General features: G+C 49.0%; 1 protein-coding gene across 2 annotated transcripts in view; it reads right to left on the reverse strand.

The window, feature by feature from the left end:
* Nucleotides 1-19,593, reverse strand: part of TMIE (transmembrane inner ear) — a 50,815-nt gene that overhangs the window by 17,993 nt on the left and 13,229 nt on the right. Inside the window, exons 1-4 of one of the 2 annotated variants that reach the window (XM_078881824.1) lie at nucleotides 16,293-16,296; nucleotides 15,445-15,546; nucleotides 11,885-11,999; nucleotides 2,828-2,945 (exon numbers count right to left, since the gene is read on the reverse strand). In XM_078881824.1, coding sequence (XP_078737950.1) covers nucleotides 2,828-2,945; nucleotides 11,885-11,999; nucleotides 15,445-15,530 — 319 coding nt within the window. In that variant the 5' untranslated portion in view covers nucleotides 15,531-15,546; nucleotides 16,293-16,296. Of the gene's footprint in view, nucleotides 1-2,827; nucleotides 2,946-11,884; nucleotides 12,000-15,444; nucleotides 15,547-16,292; nucleotides 16,297-19,593 lie in introns of those variants that run through there. The other variant, XM_078881825.1, reaches the window with a different exon arrangement.

Below are 19,593 nucleotides of genomic sequence, written 5' to 3' on the forward strand. Positions count from 1 at the left end.
CAACCTTGCCACAGAAACAGCGTGAACTCGATTCACCTGCTGCCTAGAGGATTTCTCCGTCGTACGGAGGAGGGGAAGGGAGGGAGGGGAGGGGAGGGAGGGGAGGGGAGGGAGGGAGGGGAGGGGAGGGGAGGGAAGGAGGGAGGGGAGGGGAGGGGAGGGAAGGAGGGAGGGGAGGGGAGGGAGGGAGGGGAGGAGAGGGAGGGGAGGGAGGTGCCTTCGCCGCTATGGTGCTGGTAGTGCAGCAGCAGGGGATCTGGTGATGGGTTTTTTGAGGGTGATTCTAGATTTGAAGCTTTCGTGACTGCAAGGAATCATATTCTTAGGTTTTTTCGGTAAAGTCACGTAGGTAAAACATCAAAATTACTGAAAATAAAATAAAAACAAAAATAAAAACAAAAATCACGACGTTTCGGAGGCAACACAAGTCTCCGTCATCAGGTGGGACCGTCACAGCCTCGTCCTTCTCGAACATCATTAGAATTCACATTGAGGGTGATTTGTGTTTCTTGTTGGGGGTCTATGAACACAGTAGCACACAATGGGACTAATGTTACACGGGAAACCCGCGTTATATCTTTGATAAAACAAAAACAAACAAACGACATGATGAACGAAGTAAAGTACCGAAAGACTGAGCATCTTTCTCGTCTGATCGTTTAAAAAAATGAACCCGTAAAAACAAAGTTTTTCACTATAAATCCTTTATATGCGTGGTATCGGTTTTATTTTATTATTAATTTCTGTTTTTCTTGAGTAAGAGTTTCATTTTTATCACATTGGTATTTTAAATTAAATATGAAAAAAAAATTCCTAAAAAGTGGAAAATTTTGGGAATTTTTTTTCACGAAAATAAATTGTCACGCACAACGAGTCTGTGTGCAAAATGTCAGCTCGATTGGATCACGGGAAGTGGGTTAAAAAAACGACCGAAAGATTTGCACGGTCGTAAGCGCGCGCAAGCAAGCAAGCGAGTGAACTTAATATAAAGGATTTTTAAAAAAGGATGGAGGGAGGGGAGTGTAGGGGCGCAGTTTTGTCCCGTGTGCGTGTTTCCCGTGCGCTCCTCTTATCGCGGGACACGCGATCTCTGGCGAGCGCGCCCCTTCAACATTTCGCGGAGCGCATTCCGGAGTGGCTGCACGCGAGTTTCGACACGCAGAGACGGCGTCGAGGAGAGGGTGGTGTGGGGGGTGTGGGGCTGGGGTGGTGGTGCAGCCTGTTCCGTGCAGCGGCGGAATAAACAAAGAGCGAGTCTAAGTTTGCCGCGCCTCTCGTCGCACTCTCGATGACTCGGGCAACACACTCACAAAATTCCTGTGGCTTGACGCTTTAAAGGACAACACTCTCCATCGCTCCCTCCCACCCCCCCTTCCCAATCCCTCTCCATCCCCCCACCCCCCGTTCTTCACGAGAGAAGAGAGTGGAGGAGAGAGTGAGTGAAAGAGTGAGTGAGAGAGAGAGTGAATGAAAGTGAGTGAGAGAGAGTGTGAGAGTGAGTGAGAGAGTGTGAGAGTGAGTGAGAGAGTGTGAGAGTGAGTGAGTGAGAGTGAATGAGAGAGATTGAGTGAGTGAGAGTGTTTGAGAGAGAGTGAGAGAGTGAGTGAGAGTGTTTGAGAGAGAGAATGAGAGAGATTGAGTGAGTGAGTGTGTTTGAGAGAGAGTGTGAGAGTGAGTGAGAGAGTGAGTGAGTGAGAGTGAATGAGAGAGATTGAGTGAGTGTGTTTGAGAGAGAGTGAGAGAGTGAGTGAGAGTGAGTGAGAGTGTTTGAGAGAGAGAATGAGAGAGATTGAGTGAGTGAGAGTGTTTGAGAGAGCCACACAAATATTAAAACGCATCTCCCACTATATTTTTTATTTCCCTTCTCCCCACACTCTCCCCACTCTCTCTCTCTCTCATTTTTTCCCGGAATCTGCCACAAACTGATACCGTGCTGTGAAATGTCGGCGGAATGCGGCGTCCCACACGAACCCGCAGGGGTGTGCGGATTGCAGTGGGTTGGCTGGTGCCATCGCCAATTCATCACGAACGTGTTCGGAGAGCGAAGAACGACTCCCTGCCGTGAAGACGAACGGCGGCGTGGGATGTGGCGCGGAACGCAAGTAACTCCCAGGGACGTCAGATCACACGGTGATATCGAAGCGCGGGTCCCCCCCAAAGCGCGGGGCCCGGGGCGATCCCCCCACACACCCCGCAAAACCCCAATTCACCGTATTCCTAATGACGTTGCCCTGTTGTCTTCGCTCTTCGTGTTACGCCAGAGTGGGGCTGTGATCTTTCTGTTTCTGCGTTGAATGTCTTGGTTGCATGTTCCGCTAACATGGCTCATGTTTTTACGAGCAGTGTTCAAATAGAGAACGAGAGAGAGAGAGAGACAGTTGAATGCGTATGGTCACCAGGCGGTGTGGGACGGGGTGGCTGGGAGTGGATCCGCGGAGGACGTGAGACAGAGATCCCCTCAATGAGAGGGGGACGGGGTTCAGAGCGGGGGTGGACACACACGGAGGTCACGTGGTTTACAGGAGGCTTGAGCTGGTTACAGAGAGACAGAGATTCCTCAATGAGAGGGGGAGAGAGTTCAGAGCGGAGGTGGACACACACGGAGGTCACGTGGTTTACGGGAGGTTTGAGCTGGTTCCAATGGGGACACAAAGATCCCCTCGATGAGAGGGGAAGGGGACATTAACTACCGAGCCACCTGTTCCTCCAGATTCGACGGTCGGGGCGATGAAACACCCCAACCCTGCCACCTTGCAGGTGTCTCGGAACGGGTTTCAGGTGTGTGTGTGTGAATGTGACGTGCGGCTACCCCGGGCACCGGACTCACTGACGGCCAAGACTCCGATGGAGAAGATGCCCACGATCTGCCAGAGCCGCATGCCCCAGAACACCACCGTCTCTGACGTCACGGGCTCCTTCTTCTTGGGCGCGATCGTTGAGAATCCCTGGGCGCGCGCACAGAGAGAGAGGTTGTCACCCCGCACCCCACCGTGTAGCCTCAACAGACTAAAAATTAACCCGTAAAAACAACGTTTTTCACTATAAATCCTTTATATGCGTGGCATCGGTTTTATTTTATTATTCGTTTCTGTTTTTCTTGAGTAAGAGTTTCATTTTTATCACATTGGTATTTTAAATTAAATATGAAAAATTTTTTTCCCAAAAAGTGGAAAATTTTGGAAAAAAATTTTCACGAAAATAAATTGTTACGCACAACGAGTCTGTGTGCAAAATGTCAGCTCGATTGGATCACGGGAAGTGGGTTAAAAAAACGACCGAAAGATTTGCACGGTCCTAAGCAAGCAAGCAAGTGAACTTAATATAAAGGATTTAATAAAAATAGGTTCTAGATTTGAAGCTTTCGTGACTGCAAGGATTCATACTCTTAGTTTTTTCGGTAAAGTCACGTAGGTAAAAAAATGAAATGAAAATTAATAAAAAATAAAATAATAAAAATCACGACGTTTCGGAGGCAACACAAGTCTCCGTCATCAGGTGGGACCGTCACAGCCAGATTTGCTGTATCAAACTAAAAGTATAATAATAGGTTTTTTACCATTTTTTCTGGCAACAAAAATGACTCATTTTTTCAAGGAAGCATGTTTGCATTGACCACAATACCTGCGGTCAGAATGCAAATAAAAATCACAACTCTGATAATAGTAATAAATCAACTTCAAGGACAGTGCATATCATTATCATCATCAGAGTTGTTTCTTTTTGTTTGCATTTTGGCTGCTTGTGTTGTGGTTATTGCAAACATGATGCCTTGTATAAAGGTGTCAGTTTTTGTACCAGTTGAAAGGGTAAAAACCTATCACTATATTTTGCCACTGGTAAAGGAGATGTCTCATAGTGTAAACTCTGATAATGTTTGCATTGTCCTTGAAATTGATTGGTCCACACCAGAGACAGCTTTTCTTAGAGCCCAGTCTCACATGGTGTTGGACCAGATGACGCCAAAAGGCGCACAACTCAAAGACAACGCACCATCATAGTATGAGGGCTCGGGGTAAGCATTAACATCACGAGGCAAGTGCTGTGAGTGAGTAACACCTATGAAGGCAGCTATGGCTGCAAAGTTTGTCGTAAATGTTACGTGTATATCGTTTATTGTTAGATTTGTATCACAGTTCCTATGATCACCGTTACATTGTTTTTATAGCTTTATTTTGGTGATTTTTAAAACGTTTTGGTTTAGCCATGTGTGTTTGTTGTAGTACAGAGTTAGCCTGATAACGTTAATCTACATCGTCTTATGGTTGTTATTGTTTGACTTGCATCCCACTGGGATTTTTTGCACACAGCGTTGAAATGCGGTGTTTTTTTCTGGAAGACTTTGCTGTTTTTTCCAGGATTTTTTCTGTTGCGCGTAAGTCACTTTAAGATGTTTCTTGTTCGTTTTTTTGTTTTGTTGCGATTACACCCGAGTCAAGAGCCGCATGGCTCACAGGGTTATCTCCATATATGTGTCTGTTCAAAATGTTTAGCGTACTTCCCGACATGCAAAAAACTGGAAATTTGCCATGTGGGTACTTTCCAGACTGTACACCATGCACAAATTATAAAAATACACTTTTGTATATTTTTTGGGGGGGAAGAGCTCAATAATGCATTTATTTTTTGCACAGCAAGTGAGCTGTAACGTCAAATCTGTCACGTGACCCGCGTATGTGGAAGCGTCACGCATTGTAGTGTAGCGGTTAGAGCGCCGCGCTACGAACCCGGCGACCCGAGTTCGATTCCCGCTCACGGCCAACACCGGTGACGATTATTTTAACCGGTCCTGGGCCTCCCCTAGGTCGACTCAGCCTCAAAACGAGTAACTGCTGTGGTGTGTGAACATCGCCACTGGGGAGACAAAGGCGGCCGGGCGTGGTGGATCCAAGTCCCGGGCGAGTACAGCTAGTACCTAATGAATGAAACTGAAATGAAGGCCGGCATAGTATGCGAAAGGGGGGTGAGTGGGCAGCGCCATGCGCGGCCGCCTTTGTCTCTCCCCCCCCCCCCCCCAGTGACGATGTTTACTACACACTGCCCCGGGTGACTCATTTGAGGCTGAGTCGACCTAGGGGAGGGCCCTGCACCGGTTCAGATAATCGTCACCGGTGTTGGTGGCCGCGAGCGGGAATCGAACTCGCACACACAAAGACAAAGATCCCCCATATAGCCTTCACAGACTGTTGGGGCAAGTTCTATTAGCGAGTAGCACATACGAAGGCCGGCACGGTATGAGGGGGTGGGTGGCCGGCACTACGCCCGGCCGCCTTTGTCTTCTCAACAGCGGCGTTTTACCCACCGCACCAGGTACTCATTTGAGGTCGAGTCGACCTAGGGGAGGGCCCAGGACCGGTTCAGATAATCCTCGCCGGTGTTGGTGGCCATGAGCGGCAATCGAAACGGGGTCGTCCGGGTTCGTAGCGCTAACCGCTGCGCCACCGCTCCCCATACACACACGCACACACAAATTTGCGCGTAAACCCTCACAAAGAACACGACGAAAGAGGTCCGTGTGAGGACAAAGAGACGACACGAAGATTAACCCCCCCTACCCCCACCTCCCCCCTATATAAGCCTTCCAACGGCGGAGGTCCTTCCGGTAGCAGTGGCAAATGAGCGAGGAAATTGCAGGGCTGCGCCTCTAACCGCCGTTCACCATTCGAACACCCGCGATTGAATCACTCTTCGAGGGCCATCGACGCGCTCAGGGGCAAAGCTTCGCAGCGACGATCAGATTTGGGGAGGCGAAACAGAATAATATGCTTTGCCGTGACATTTAGTCGGATGGAATCGGTATCATGATTCACTCAAAGACAAAGATCACCCCCTCCCCACCCCCACCCCGTATAGCCATTACCCACGTTTGGGGAAAGTGTTGTTAGCGAGTAACATTCCGCCGTCGCATCTGTCTTCCCACGGTGGCGATGTCTGGCTACGCACCGCGCCAGGTGCTCGTTTTTGTGGCTGAGTCGACCTAGGGGGAGGTGCATGTTACGTTGGTCTTCTTTCGCACCGTACGTATCCAACCGTGCTAATCGGAGGTGCGGGGGGAATGGACAAGAAACTGCACACGCAACAAAGAGCAGTTCTAAAGAAATTAGTTCTCAATGTAATATAGTGGTGTAGTGTGTAGTAGTGTAGTGTAGTGTGTAGTGTGTATAGTAGTGTAATGTGTAGTAGTGTAGTGTGTAGTATTGTAGTGTATAGTGTTGTGTGTAGTAGTGTAGTGTGTTGTAGTGTAGTGTGTAGTGTATAGTAGTGTAGTAGTGTAGTATTGTAGTGTGTAGTAGTGTAGTGTGTAGTATTGTAGTGTATAGTGTTGTGTGTAGTAGTGTAGTGTGTAGTAGTGTAGTGTATAATGTAGTGTGTAGTAGTGTAGTGTGTAGTAGTGTAGTGTAGTGTGTAGTAGTGTAGTGTGTAGTGTATAGTAGTGTAGTAGTGTAGTGTAGTGTGTAGTAGTGTAGTGTGTAGTAGTATAATGTAGTGTGTAGTAGTGTAGTGTATAGTAGTGTAGTGTGTAGTAGTGTAGTAGTGTAGTGTGTAGTAGTGTGTAATAGTGTGTAGTAGTGTAGTGTATAGTAGTGTAATGTGTAGTAGTGTAGTGTGTAGTATTGTAGTGTGTAGTAGTGTAATGTGTAGTAGTGTAGTGTGTAATGTATAGTAGTGTAGTGTGTAGTATTGTAGTATTGTAGTGTGTAGTATTGTAGTGTGTAGTAGTGTAGTGTGTAGTAGTGTAGTGTTTGTCCGCGTATTTATTTCGTGTCGCGAAGATTAAAAAAAATACAAATCTAAATGCCACCCCACCCACCCACCCTACCGCAGCCTCCCAAAATAAACTCACTTCAAAGACAACAAAAAACGATTCAATCACCGCGGTCTCACTCCACGTACGGAGATTCGCAAATCCACTTCGCGTATTCACAGCCGCGGCGGAGGAGGCGGAGGATGAGAAGGCGTCTCGGGACACGCGTCTTGAAATCCGCCGGGATGGCGAGCGCTCTCGTCTCGCCGGGCACACGGCCCTCCGCCGTCAGTGCGAGAGCCCTCGATTGAAACGAGTTGGTTTCTCCATTGGAACCTCATTTGCCAGTAAAAATATAATTGGTTTTTTTACCCTTCTATCTGGCAACAAAACTGACACCTTTTTTTTACAAGGAGTCATGTTTGCATAGACCACAATACCTGCAGTCATAATGCAAACAAAAAACAAAACTCTGATAATGTATGCACTGTCCTTGAAGTTGATTGGTCCACACCCGAGACAGCTTTCCTTAGAGCCTAGTCTCACATGGTGTTGGACCAGATGACGCCAAAAGGCGCACAACTCAAAGACAATGCACCATCAGAGTATGAGAGCACGGGGTAAGCATTTACACCATTGGAACCTCCTTTGCCAGAAGAAAAAAAAAATATGATAATTGTTTTCTTACCCTTTTATCTGGCAACAAAACTGACACCTTTTTTTACAAGGAGTCATGTTTGCATAGACCACAATACCTGCAGTCATAATGCAAACAAAAAACAAAACTCTGATAATGTATGCACTGTCCTTGAAGTTGATTGGTCCACACCCGAGACAGCTTTCCTTAGAGCCCAGTCTCACATGGTGTTGGTTTCTTTATATTTCTCCGGGCCGCTGACTCTTTTTATTTTATTATTATTACACGTTTTCTATTAACTCACTCTGTCTGTTGTTGTATCCTCAAATCTTGTAACTAAATTTTTACCCACTTCCCAATGTGGTATCGACTGCAAACTTGGTATACTTATGCCATACTGATGACAATACTATATTATATTATTCAATTTTTTTTATATTTTTAAACATAAATTTGTATGTGTTATGTTTCGGCTTAGGTCTAATTGTCCACGCTCAACTGACGTTGCCTGTAAATCACCACGGCCCCCTTAAGTTGTGGCAAGCTTCGGGGCCACTTCCTGGAGTCTTGGAGTACTTCCATTATTAGTACGGTACATTTCATTAAAGCGTCTTTTTTAAAAAGTAAAACAAAACATTTTGCTTATTATTTCCCCAGGAGCGACCTGGCGACCACAAACGATAGCTCAACAAAGTGGCCTCAGCATCGGCATCATCATCATCACGTGGGAATGTATATCAGCCGCGTGCTCTGAACGCGTGATGTGGATTCTCTCTGGGGTCGCGGGGGGAGGTTGGGCTGCTGGAACCGAATTGGATTTCAGCTCCAAAATCGGTAAACTCCGATAACGCGACGATCTCAAAGCCCTTGCGTGCTTTAAAACGCTTGCCATTGGGTATATTTGGAATTGTAAAGCCTTGTACTGTGTATATATTCTAGATTTGAAGCTTTCGTGACTGCAAGGATTCATATTCTTAGGTTTTTTCGGTAAAGTCACGTAGGTAAAACATCAAAATTAATAAAAAAATAAAATAAAATATTATTTTATTTTAAATCTTGTAACTAAAAATAAAATAAAATATTTTGATGTTTTACCTACGTGACTTTACCGAAAAAACCTAAAAATACTGTGTATATATTTATGTACACTTCCCTTTCTATTCCTTAAGGGATATTTCCAGATGTGATATTGTTTTTTTTTCCTTGGAGGAACTCAGAAGACTCCATTGACTTATTTACTTTCTGCTCGGGGTAGGTTTTTTTTTGCGCTCTCAAATGGAACACGCGACGGTGGCTAGTAGATGTTAACTGCCTCGCCTGGTCTACAGGAGGTCGTGGGTTCGATCCCGACCCTGGCGTCTGCTGCTGTAAATTTGGAGTTTGCGTATTTCTCTCATCATCATCATCATCACGGTGGCTAGGAGATGTTAACTGCCTCGCCTGGTCTACAGGAGGTCGTGGGTTCGATCCCGACCCTGACGCCTGCTGCTGTAAATTTGGAGTTTGCGTGTTTCTCTCATCATCATCATCGTCATCACGGTGGCTAGGAGATGTTAACTGCCTCGCCTGGCCTACAGGAGGCATGGGTTCGATCCCGAGCCTGACGCCTGCTGCTGCATATTTGGAGTTTGTGTGTCTCTCTCTCATCATCATCACAGTGGCTAGGAGATGTTAGCTACCTTGCCTGGTATACAGAAGGCCGTGAGTTCGATCCCGACCCTGACGCCTGCTGTATATTTTGAGCTTGCGGTGTCTCTCTCTCTCTCATCATCATCACGGTGGCTAGGAGATGTTAGCTACCTCGCCTGGTGTACAGGAGGTCGTGGGTTCGATCCCGACCCTGACGCCTGCTGTATATTTTGAACTTGCGGTGTCTCTCTCTCTCTCATCATCATCACGGTGGCTAGGAGATGTTAGCTACCTCGCCTGGTGTACAGGAGGTCGTGGGTTCGATCCCGACCCTGACGCCTGCTGTATATTTTGAGCTTGCGGTGTCTCTCTCTCTCTCATCATCATCACGGTGGCTAGGAGATGTTAGCTACCTCGCCTGGTGTACAGGAGGTCGTGGGTTCGATCCCGACCCTGACGCCTGCTGCTGTATATTTTGAACTTGCGGTGTCTCTCTCTCTCCTCGTAGTAGCGTGGATTTATCTTCGGGTCCTCCGGGTTGGGAGATCAACAGTAGTTGTACCTATGGAGAGACTCGCCCCCTGCCATAGGAACGTGGAACTTCCACCGCTGGCTTAGGGCTTGAATCGATGAGGCGTGCACCTCGTCGAAGCCAGAATCTCACTCTGACCACGACCGATGCTGAAAATGCACTGAAATAAAAAAAACAACTCCAGGGTCGCGCTGTCACGAAACAGTTGACTGTAGAGAGCAACGAAACGAGGGAAATTGGGTACAAAGCGGGGCACTGCAGATGCATGGGGGGGGGGGGAGACGTCTGAAATGTCAAAGTCTTGCCCGCCTGCTAAAAAAAGACTGGCTTCTATTTTTCTTTATCAAACTTTTATTTATTCCGAGGTATTCAAATTAGAAGTATTTGCAATCATTCTGTAACCATGGTACGTGTATGGGTCTCTGTGTCAAGTCTATGGGTCTGTATGTGAGTCTATGGGTCTCTGTGTGAGTCTGTGGGTCTCTGTGTGAGTCTATGGGTCTTTATGTGAGTATATGAATCTTAGTGACAGTCTACGGGTCTGTGCGAGTATATTGATTTCTAATGCGAGTCTATGGGTCTCTGTGTGAGTCTACGGATCTCTGTGTGAGTATATGAGTCTCTGTGTGAGTCTATGGGTCTCTGTGTGAGTGTATGGGTCTCTGTGTGAGTATATGGGTCTCTGTGTGAGTATGTGGGTCTCTGTGTGAGTCTATGGATCTCTGTGTGAGTCTATGAATCTCTGTGTGAGTCTATGACTCTCTCTGTGAGTTTGCTGTTGTTGCTGTTATGCTCTCCCCTGCTGTACAAAGGCCTCCCCCATCGTCTTCCATCCTATCCTTCCCTTAGCTGCTCCCCTCCAGTCTCGGCCTCCGAGCTAACGCACGCACGCTGGACTTCTTTCGCACCGTACGTAGCCAACCGTGCTAACGCGTGGCACGACCGTGGGATCTTTTTTAGTGGGGGGGGGGTGGAGGTTGAATCTTTGTTTCCATTTCCCAGCATTGTGGCCATTTGCGGCGCATTCCTTCTCTCCCCAAGGGGACATCATCAGCGGTTCCTGACATTGGCGCAGACATCATCTTTTTGAGTCAATAATAATAATATCTCAGACCTCCTCGCAACTTTGCCGGGAGGTATCAAAATATCACACCGCGGCACGAATCATTCTCCAAAAGTAAATAATGCGGGAAGAGAAGGGAGGGAAAATGTCTCGGGGAGAACCTCCGAGGGGCTGGGTTTCACGAACTCCGGTTTCGCTCGATCGCCACCACGACGACCACCACCACCACGTCCGTACCAGCTCAATTCCTCCCGGTCCGAATACAAAATGAACTGGTTGCACGCTTCCATTTAAAGCTTTCGTGACTGCAGGGATTCATCTTCTTGGTTCTTTCGGTAAAGGCACGTAGAAGGGAAATAATAAAATAATAAAAATAAAACATCATAAAATAATTCGTCGTAATAAATAAACGTCGTGAGAATTATTTTATCATGTTTTATTTTTATTATTTTATTATTTCCCTTCTACGTGACTTTACCGAAAGAACCAAGAAGATGGTTGCACGCTGTACGCGCCCGATGATGGTTAAACACAGTGCGACGTTCCCCCCCCAACCCCGCCCACCAACCCACCCCTTTAACTCAGCCCTGCCGTGTCGATCTCGGGGCGTTTTTTGTTCACGGAATTTCTGCCCCCCCCCCCACGTGCCCCTCCTCCCAGACCACCCCTCCCTCCCCCCCTTCTTGTTCTGTGCTCGGGTGCTCTTTGCCGGACTTGCGTTGAGTTTAAATAAAAAAAAATTAACCGGTAAAAACAAAGTTTTTCACTATAAATCCTTTATATGCGTGGTAGCTAGAGTCCTCTCGTCCTCTGGCTTGAGTTGGCTGCCACCTATGGGTCAGATGATTGCATTGCACCATTAAGCAATTGGTAATTAAATATAATATTTTTGTGCTAAAACGTGTAAAATTTTGGAAACATTTTTTCACGAACATTAATTGTCACGCACAACGAGTCTGTGTGGAAAATGTCAGCTCGATTGGATCACGGGAAGTGGGTTAAAAAACGACCGAAAGATTTGCACGGTCGTAAGCGCGCAAGCAAGCGAACTTAATATAAAGGATTTAAAAAGCAATAATTAAATGTGCGACGTGACGCGCTAAGCAATGGCCGCCGCCCGCGTCACGTGTGACACGCACCACGTGCATCTCACGCACGCACACACGGGCACACGAGCGCACACGCGCCGAGATCTCGAATCTTCATTTGAATCGGAGCTATTAACGCCGGTGGGGGGGTGGGGTGGGGGGGTGCAACGCTCTATCCCGGAGATCGACAAACCTGCAACCCCAGAGCCGCATGCCGTGGTGTGGGCTTCTTCACGGGCTGCTTCGTGACGCAGTGTTCGACGGAGACTTGTGTTGCCTCCGAAACGTCGTGATTGTTCTTCTTGGTTCTTTCGGTAAAGTCACGTAGAAGGGAAGTAATACAATAATAAAAATAAAACATAATAAAATCAAATAATTCTCACGACGTTTCGGCTACGACGCAAGCAGCCGTCTTCAGGTGAAGAAGTGTGATTTATTATTTTATTTCTATTATTTTTATTTTTTTGCACCCACGTGACTTCACCGAAAACACCTAAGAGTGTGGTCAACAAGCCTCCACAGCGACCGACACGGTGTGGTGAACGCGCGCACACGGCAACGGGGCGCCGAAAAACAGCTGCACCATATCTTTAAGTAAATGCATTATGTTCTTTTTTGTTTACTTACTTTGTCAAAGGACGTGTTTGCCTCGCGAACCGAACACGAGTATCACAGTAATATGAAATAGAAGCAAAGCTGAAAGCGCACGAGGGAAGTAATAATTTCACGGCAGAATTGTTCCGCCGAAATTGTTCGGGTGTCAAAACAAAAAAGGGGGGCGGGGGCGGTGGGACGGAGAGGGGTGGGGGGTCAGGGGGCAGGGATCGGGAGGGGGGGCGCCCCCCCCCCAGTGGATTGAAAGCGTCACGTGACCGAGTCAACACGGCAAGCGGCAGCGGCGGTGATGGCAAAACATTTTTTAATCATCGGATGACATCCTCAGCCAGGCCTCGGGGCACGGCACATTTTTGACCTTTCATTAATTGATGCCCTCCCAAAGGTCCGAGCTGGTTCCGTTTAGCCGCGACCTCAGGATTCGAACAAATGGCGAAAGCAGCCCCCCCCCCACCGTAACCCCAATATCGGTCGTGGAAATCCGACGTAACCTTATGAAGGGATATGGCGGGGAGATAAACCGCCACTTCATAAGCTTCACGCTTTATTTTTTCACCTCCTGTACCCCAAAGCATATTTTTTTTAAATATAAGTCCTTCTAAAAGTAAGAAGACGCGATTAGAATTTAGATCGGCTTTTTTGTTGTCGTTTTGCAATTCATTGTGAGCGCTAAGGTCCCGTTGAAAATGTGGCCCCGGGTGAAAGTGAAAAGTGAAAAAGAAGACAAAAGCCTCAAAACTTTCCGCGAGGAAAGGAAGGTTCGCACGGGCACGGCCTGGTCAGCCCCATCAGGGGGCTCCTCTCTTGAATTAATAGGAAGGTTTATAGCCGCAGAGTGGCCCAGTGCCATCTACATCAGAAACACTTAACGGTGAATATTAACGATGGTCAGCACACTGGACTCTTGCAAGTCCAGGGCTCGCGGTCCAGGGCTCACAGTCCAGGACTATCAGTCCAGGACTCACTGTTCTGGTCTCTCAGTCCAGGACTGTCAGTCCAGGACTCTCAATCCAGGGCTCTCAGTCCAGGACTATCAGTCCAGGACTCACTGTTCTGGTCTCTCAGTCCAGGACTGTCAGTCCAGGACTCTCAATCCAGGGCTCTCAGTCCAGGACTATCAGTCCAGGACTCACTGTTCTGGTCTCTCAGTCCAGGACTGTCAGTCCAGGACTCTCAATCCAGGGCTCTCAGTCCAGGACTATCAGTCCAGGACTCAAGAGTCCAGGATTCACAGTCCAGGGCTCACTGTCATGGTCTCTCAGTCCAGGACTCTCAGTCCAGGACTCTCAATCCAGGACTCAAGTCCAGGACTCACAGTCCAGGACTCAAGTCCAGGACTCACAGTCCAGGACGCTCAGTCCAGGACTCACAGTCCAGGACTCACTGTCCTGGTCTCTCAGTCCAGGACTCACAGTCCAGGACTCTCAGTCCAGGACTCTCAGTCCAGGACTCTCAGTCCAGGACTCACAGTCCAGGACTCTCAGTCCAGGACTCTCAGTCCAGGACTCTCAGTCCAGGACTCACAGTCCAGGACTCACTGTCCAGGACTCTCAGTCCAGGACTCTCAGTCCAGGACTCACAGTCCAGGACTCACAGTCCAGGACTCTCAGTCCAGGACTCTCAGTCCAGGACTCACAGTGCAGGACTCACAGTCCAGGACTCTCAGTCCAGGACTCTCAGTCCAGGACTCTCAGTGCAGGACTCACAGTCCAGGACTCTCAGTCCAGGACTCACAGTCCAGGACTCTCAGTCCAGGACTCACAGTCCAGGACTCTCAGTCCAGGACTCACAGTCCAGGACTCACAGTCCAGGACTCACAGTCCAGGACTCTCAGTCCAGGACTCACAGTCCAGGACTCTCAGTCCAGGACTCACAGTCCAGGACTCTCAGTCCAGGACTCACAGTCCAGGACTCTCAGTCCAGGACTCACAGTCCAGGACTCACAGTCCAGGACTCACAGTCCAGGACTCTCAGTCCAGGACTCTCAGTCCAGGACTCACAGTCCAGGACTCACAGTCCAGGACTCTCAGTCCAGGACTCTCAGTCCAGGACTCACAGTCCAGGACTCACAGTCCAGGACTCTCAGTCCAGGACTCACAGTCCAGGACTCACTGTCCAGGACTCACAGTCCAGGACTCACAGTCCAGGACTCACAGTCCAGGACTCTCAGTCCAGGACTCTCAGTCCAGGACTCACAGTCCAGGACTCACTGTCCTGGACTCACTGTCCTGGTCTCTCAGTCCAGGGCTCTCAGTCCAGGACTCAGAGTCCAGGACTCACAGTCCAGGACTTACAGTCCAGGACTCACAGTCCAGGACTCTCAGTCCAGGACTCACAGTCCAGGACTCACTGCCCCGGTCTCGAAGTCCTGGACTCTCAGTCCAGGACTCTCAGTCCAAGACTCACTGTTCTGGTCTCTCAGTCCAGGACTCTCAGTCCAGGGCTCACTGTCCTGGTCTCTCAGTCGAGGGCTCTCAGTCCAAGACTCACTGTTCTGGTCTCTCAGTCCAGGACTCTCAGTCCAGGGCTCACTGTCCTGGTCTCTCAGTCGAGGGCTCTCAGTCCAGGACTCACAGTCCAGGACTCACAGTCCAGGACTCAGACACCAGGACTCACAGTCCAGGGCTCACAGACCAGGACTCACAGTCCAGGACTCACTGTCCAGGACTCTCAGTCCAGGACTCACTGTCCTGGCCTCTCAGTCCCAGACTCTCAGTCCATTACTCGTAGTCTCGGTCTCGCAGTCCAGGACTCACAGTCCCCCAGGAGTCTGCGTACCCCGGTTGAGAACCGCCGTTCTAGCGAGTCCCCTATAGAGGGTATCTTGCCAACTCTTCTACACTTGTCGGACTCTCAGTCCAGGACTCAAAACATCTCCTCGACGTTGACATGAAGGGAGTTTTTTTGCACCGTTTCAGAATCATAATCCGACTGTTTTTTTTTTACTCACACTGGAGGAATCCGACGAGCTATGAAGCTCTTTTCAACAAACGCCCATCATTTCACCGGTGTCCAGCAAACCTCTGCCCCACCGCCACCACCCCTCCCTCCCGCCCCCGCCCCCCCTATCTCAATCACAAACATCTCATCCCTCTTCAAAGTACCCCCCCCCCCCCCCTCTGGCATTTCTTGCCTCACCTTAATCCTCGTTTCTTCGAAAAATTCACCCCGCTCGGCCCTCGGACGATCGTCCAGCCGATCTCCGCTTGACGGGAGGCGCTCATTTCCTCGCTGCCTCCTCTAACATCGCGGAGATAAAAACCGCAAGCCTCTTAGACATTTCTGCACACCCCCCCCCCTCCCCTGCCTGGGTAAATGAAGGGGCTTAGAACATCACGCTGGCGAAGTCCAGTCCGGGTTACAGGTGAGGGAGGCGTAACGGTGCAGCCCTGCATTGGCTCGCTCGTGCTGCCACCAGCAGATGGGCTTCCAACAGAGGGAGTTCTAGAGCAGTGGCTTCTTAACCTTTTCATATGAGGGTCGCGGCAGCAGCATGTTGAGCAGTGGCGGTCCAGACCTCCCTTTCCCTGGTGACGAACTCTAACTCTTCCTGAGGAATTCCCAGGAATTCGCAGGCTAAGCCGAGCGACGTCGTCCCGCCAGCAGCGTGTCCCAGAAGTCGCAAACGGGTTTTGATTCCTTATCCCCTGTACCCGTACCCGGCCGCACCAGGGTCGCAAATGGGTACCCGTACCCGTACCCGGCCGGATACGGGTACCCGTTCCCTACCCGTACCTGTACCCTACCCGAAATGAGTGACAAACGGTTACTCACCAGTGACTCAAGGCCTACCCGTACCCATACCCGGCCGCACCAGGGTCGCAAACGGGTACCTGGGTATGGGTAGCCGGGTATCGCGTAGGGTACGGGTATCGGGTACCCGGTTGCGACCTCTGGCGTGTCCTGGGCCGGTCCTGGGGTCTTCTCCCAGTGGGACGTGCTGCCCGGTATAGTTCCAGGGTGAGTCTACCCGGGGGAATCCTTACCGGGTGCCCGAACCACCTCAACGGAGCAGCGGCTCGACCCTGAGGCTCACCCAGATTACCGAACTCCTCGCCCAATCACGGAGAGTTGAGCTTGGCAACCCTGCGGAGAAACCTCATATCGGCCCCTGCGATCTCTTCCTTTCGGTCATTACCCAAAGCTTATGATCATAGGTGAGGGCGGGAACGTAGATCGACCTGTAAACCGAGAGCTTTGTTCGAGAACTCCCGCTTCACTTCCACGGAATGGTACAGCGCCCGCATTATTCCAGACGCCGCACCGATCTGCCGGCCGATCTGCCGCCTCCTACTTACCATCACTCACGGAAGAGATTCCGAGGCACTTAAACTCCTCCAATAAGGGCAGTGGTTCCCCCTCACCTGGAGAGCACAATCCACCGTCTCCCGGCAGTGAACCATGACCTCAGATTTGGAAGTGCTGATTCTTATCCCAGCTGCTTCACACTCGGCATCAAACCGTCCAGGTGCCCGCTGGAGATCACAGACTGACCAGGCAAAGAGGACAACGTCGTCTGCAAAAAGCTGCGACGCCACCTCCATGCCCCCGTACCGGAAACTCTCTATACCTCGGCTGCCCCTCCATATCCTGTCCATGAAAATCACAAACAGGAGTGGACACAAGACGCACCCTTGGCAGTGTCCAACACCCACAGTGAACGACTTTGATTTAACACCAAGAATGCGGACAGAGCTCTCACTTTGGGAATAGAGGGACCGGGTAGCGCACAAAAGTGGCACCGGTACATCGTCCTCCCACAGCACCTCCCACAAGACACTGCGGGGAACACGGTCACGTGCCTTCTCCGAGTCTACAAAGCAGAGGTAGACTTGAGAAGCACTCCCATGACCCCTCAAATATCTGTGATGGAATCCACATCGTTCCTCCTGGGACGCTCAAGAGTGTGTTCCCTCTGTAGTCGGAGCGCACCCTCTGGTTCCATTTCTTAAAAATGGGGACCACGGCCACAATTTGGCAATCCAGAGGTACTGTACCCGCCTTCTATGCAACGTACAAAATGGGACCTTTTTTCAGCGGTCGGGCGTGTGGTTAATGCGAACTTGATTCCTTGCAATAGGTTTCTATTTAGTGTTGGAACATCTTAACACCTGTTCTAGTGCCAGAAAATATAAAACTAATTCTTATTCTTGGTTCTTTCGGTAAAGTCACGTAGGAGGGAAATAATAAAATAATAAAAATAAAACATAATAAAATACAATTCTCACGACGTTTCGGCCACAATGCAATCAGCCGTCCTCAGGTGGAGAACAGGTCAGACTCTGTCTTCTCGACAGACCTGTTCTCCACCTGAGGACGGCTGCTTGCGTTGTGGCCGAAACGTCGTGAGAATTATTTTACTATGTTTTATTTTTATTATTTTATTACTTCCATTCTACGTGACTTTACCGAAAGAACCAAGAAGTCTGCTCTTATTATTTAGGAACGAACCAACAACAACGACAACAACAATGGCCCGATTGCACGCGTGACCTTTCTCGGTTAAAATGGCATTGCACTGCGATGACGCACGGACGACTAATTCGGATGACTTATCACAGCGTTGGTGTAAGTCGGGCCGCATTACACTCACGTCATTACTCGCTCGTGTCGACGTGGCCCAAGGATTCTTCACCGCGGGGTCACGACAACTCGTGAAATATCAATGGGTGGAGAAAGGCCTGGAAGATGTTGCTTGCAAAGTGATGTAATTTTAAAAAAAATATTTTTGCAGCTTGTCTACGCGGATCCTTTTAAGCGCTGTCCTGCAGCCACGGGAAGCCAAATGAAAGCATTGAATCGTCGACGATTGGCCAAACATCCTAAAAAATGCGTGACTCTACCCACCACCACCCACCACCACAACCCCCAACTCCCCCCCCCCTCACTCCCAAAAAAAAGTGCCTTCAAGAACTACAGTGAGGGGGAAAAGTATTTGATCCCCTGCTGATTTTGAACGTTTGCCCACTGACAAAGAAATGATCAGTCTATAATTTTAATGGTAGGTTTATTTGAACAGTGAGAGACAGAATAACGATAAAAGAATGCAGAAAAACGCATGTCAAAATTTTTATGAATTGATTTGCATTTTAATGAGGGAAATAAGTATTTGACCCCCTCTCAATCAGAAAGATTTCTGGCTCCCAGGTGTCTTTTATACAGGTAACGAGCTGGGATTAGGAGCACACTCTTAAAGAGTTTATAACATGTTTGACATGCGTTTTTCTGGATTCTTTTGTTGTTATTCTGTCTCTCACTGTTCAAATAAACCTGCCATTAAAATTATAGACTGATCATTTCTTTGTCAGTGGGCAAACGTACAAAATCAGCAGGGGATCAAATACTTTTTTCACTCACTGTAGGCGAGGCGTCGCTCTCGGAGCAAAAAAAAAAAGAGAGGTCAAGTAATAATAACCCGCGTGCATAATTCACGGGACCAGTAGCTGAGATTTGCCAACTTTTCGAACACATTCTAAAACTAGGTCACAGCGAGCATCAACAAACCACCGCTGTAATTTGGATACGCTCAAAGCGAGGCACGTGGATATTCACAGCACGCGTTCCCCCATTCTATTTCTACTTTGCATTTATAAAGCGCCTTTCACCAATGCCTGCTGACTACATAAATAAATTCGCCTCTTGATGAACAAAAATAAGAATAGATTTTACCCTTTCTATGTCAAGATGTTCAAACACCAAATGTATACCCATTTTGGCATCAAGTCTGCATTAACCACACGTACTCGTGGCGAAACATGCTATCAAACATGATCTGATAATATGTATACGTACTCTTTGGTTCTTTCGGTAAAGTCACGTAGGTATTATAATACTGTAGGGGTGTCAGGGGAAGGATTCCCACCAATAGGAGGGTTAGTGAGACGGTGACAGGAGAAGTGGGAGGGGTAATAGCGGAGATATAAGGTAGAGGTCGCAAACGGGTTTTGATTCCTTACCCGTACCCGGCCGCACCAGGGTCGCAAACGGGTACCCGTACCCGGCCGTACCCGTACCCTACCCGTACCCCGCCGGGTCTCGGGTAGGGTACGGGTATCGGGTACCTGATTGCGACCTCTGGGTTGAAGCCATGTTGCAGGCGCGGGTGGGTTGATTCTAGGAACTTGGAATTGTGAGAAGAGACAAGACGTTGGGAAATGAGTGACAAACGGTGACTCACCAGTGACTCACGGTCTACCCGTACCCGTACCCGGCCGCACCAGGGTCGCAAACGGGCACCTGATTGCGACCTCTGGGATGAAGCCATGTTGCAGGCGCGGGTGGGTTGAT

The sequence above is a fragment of the Lampetra fluviatilis genome, chromosome 62 (assembly GCF_964198595.1).
Source record: "Lampetra fluviatilis chromosome 62, kcLamFluv1.1, whole genome shotgun sequence".
Lineage (NCBI taxonomy): Eukaryota > Metazoa > Chordata > Hyperoartia > Petromyzontiformes > Petromyzontidae > Lampetra > Lampetra fluviatilis.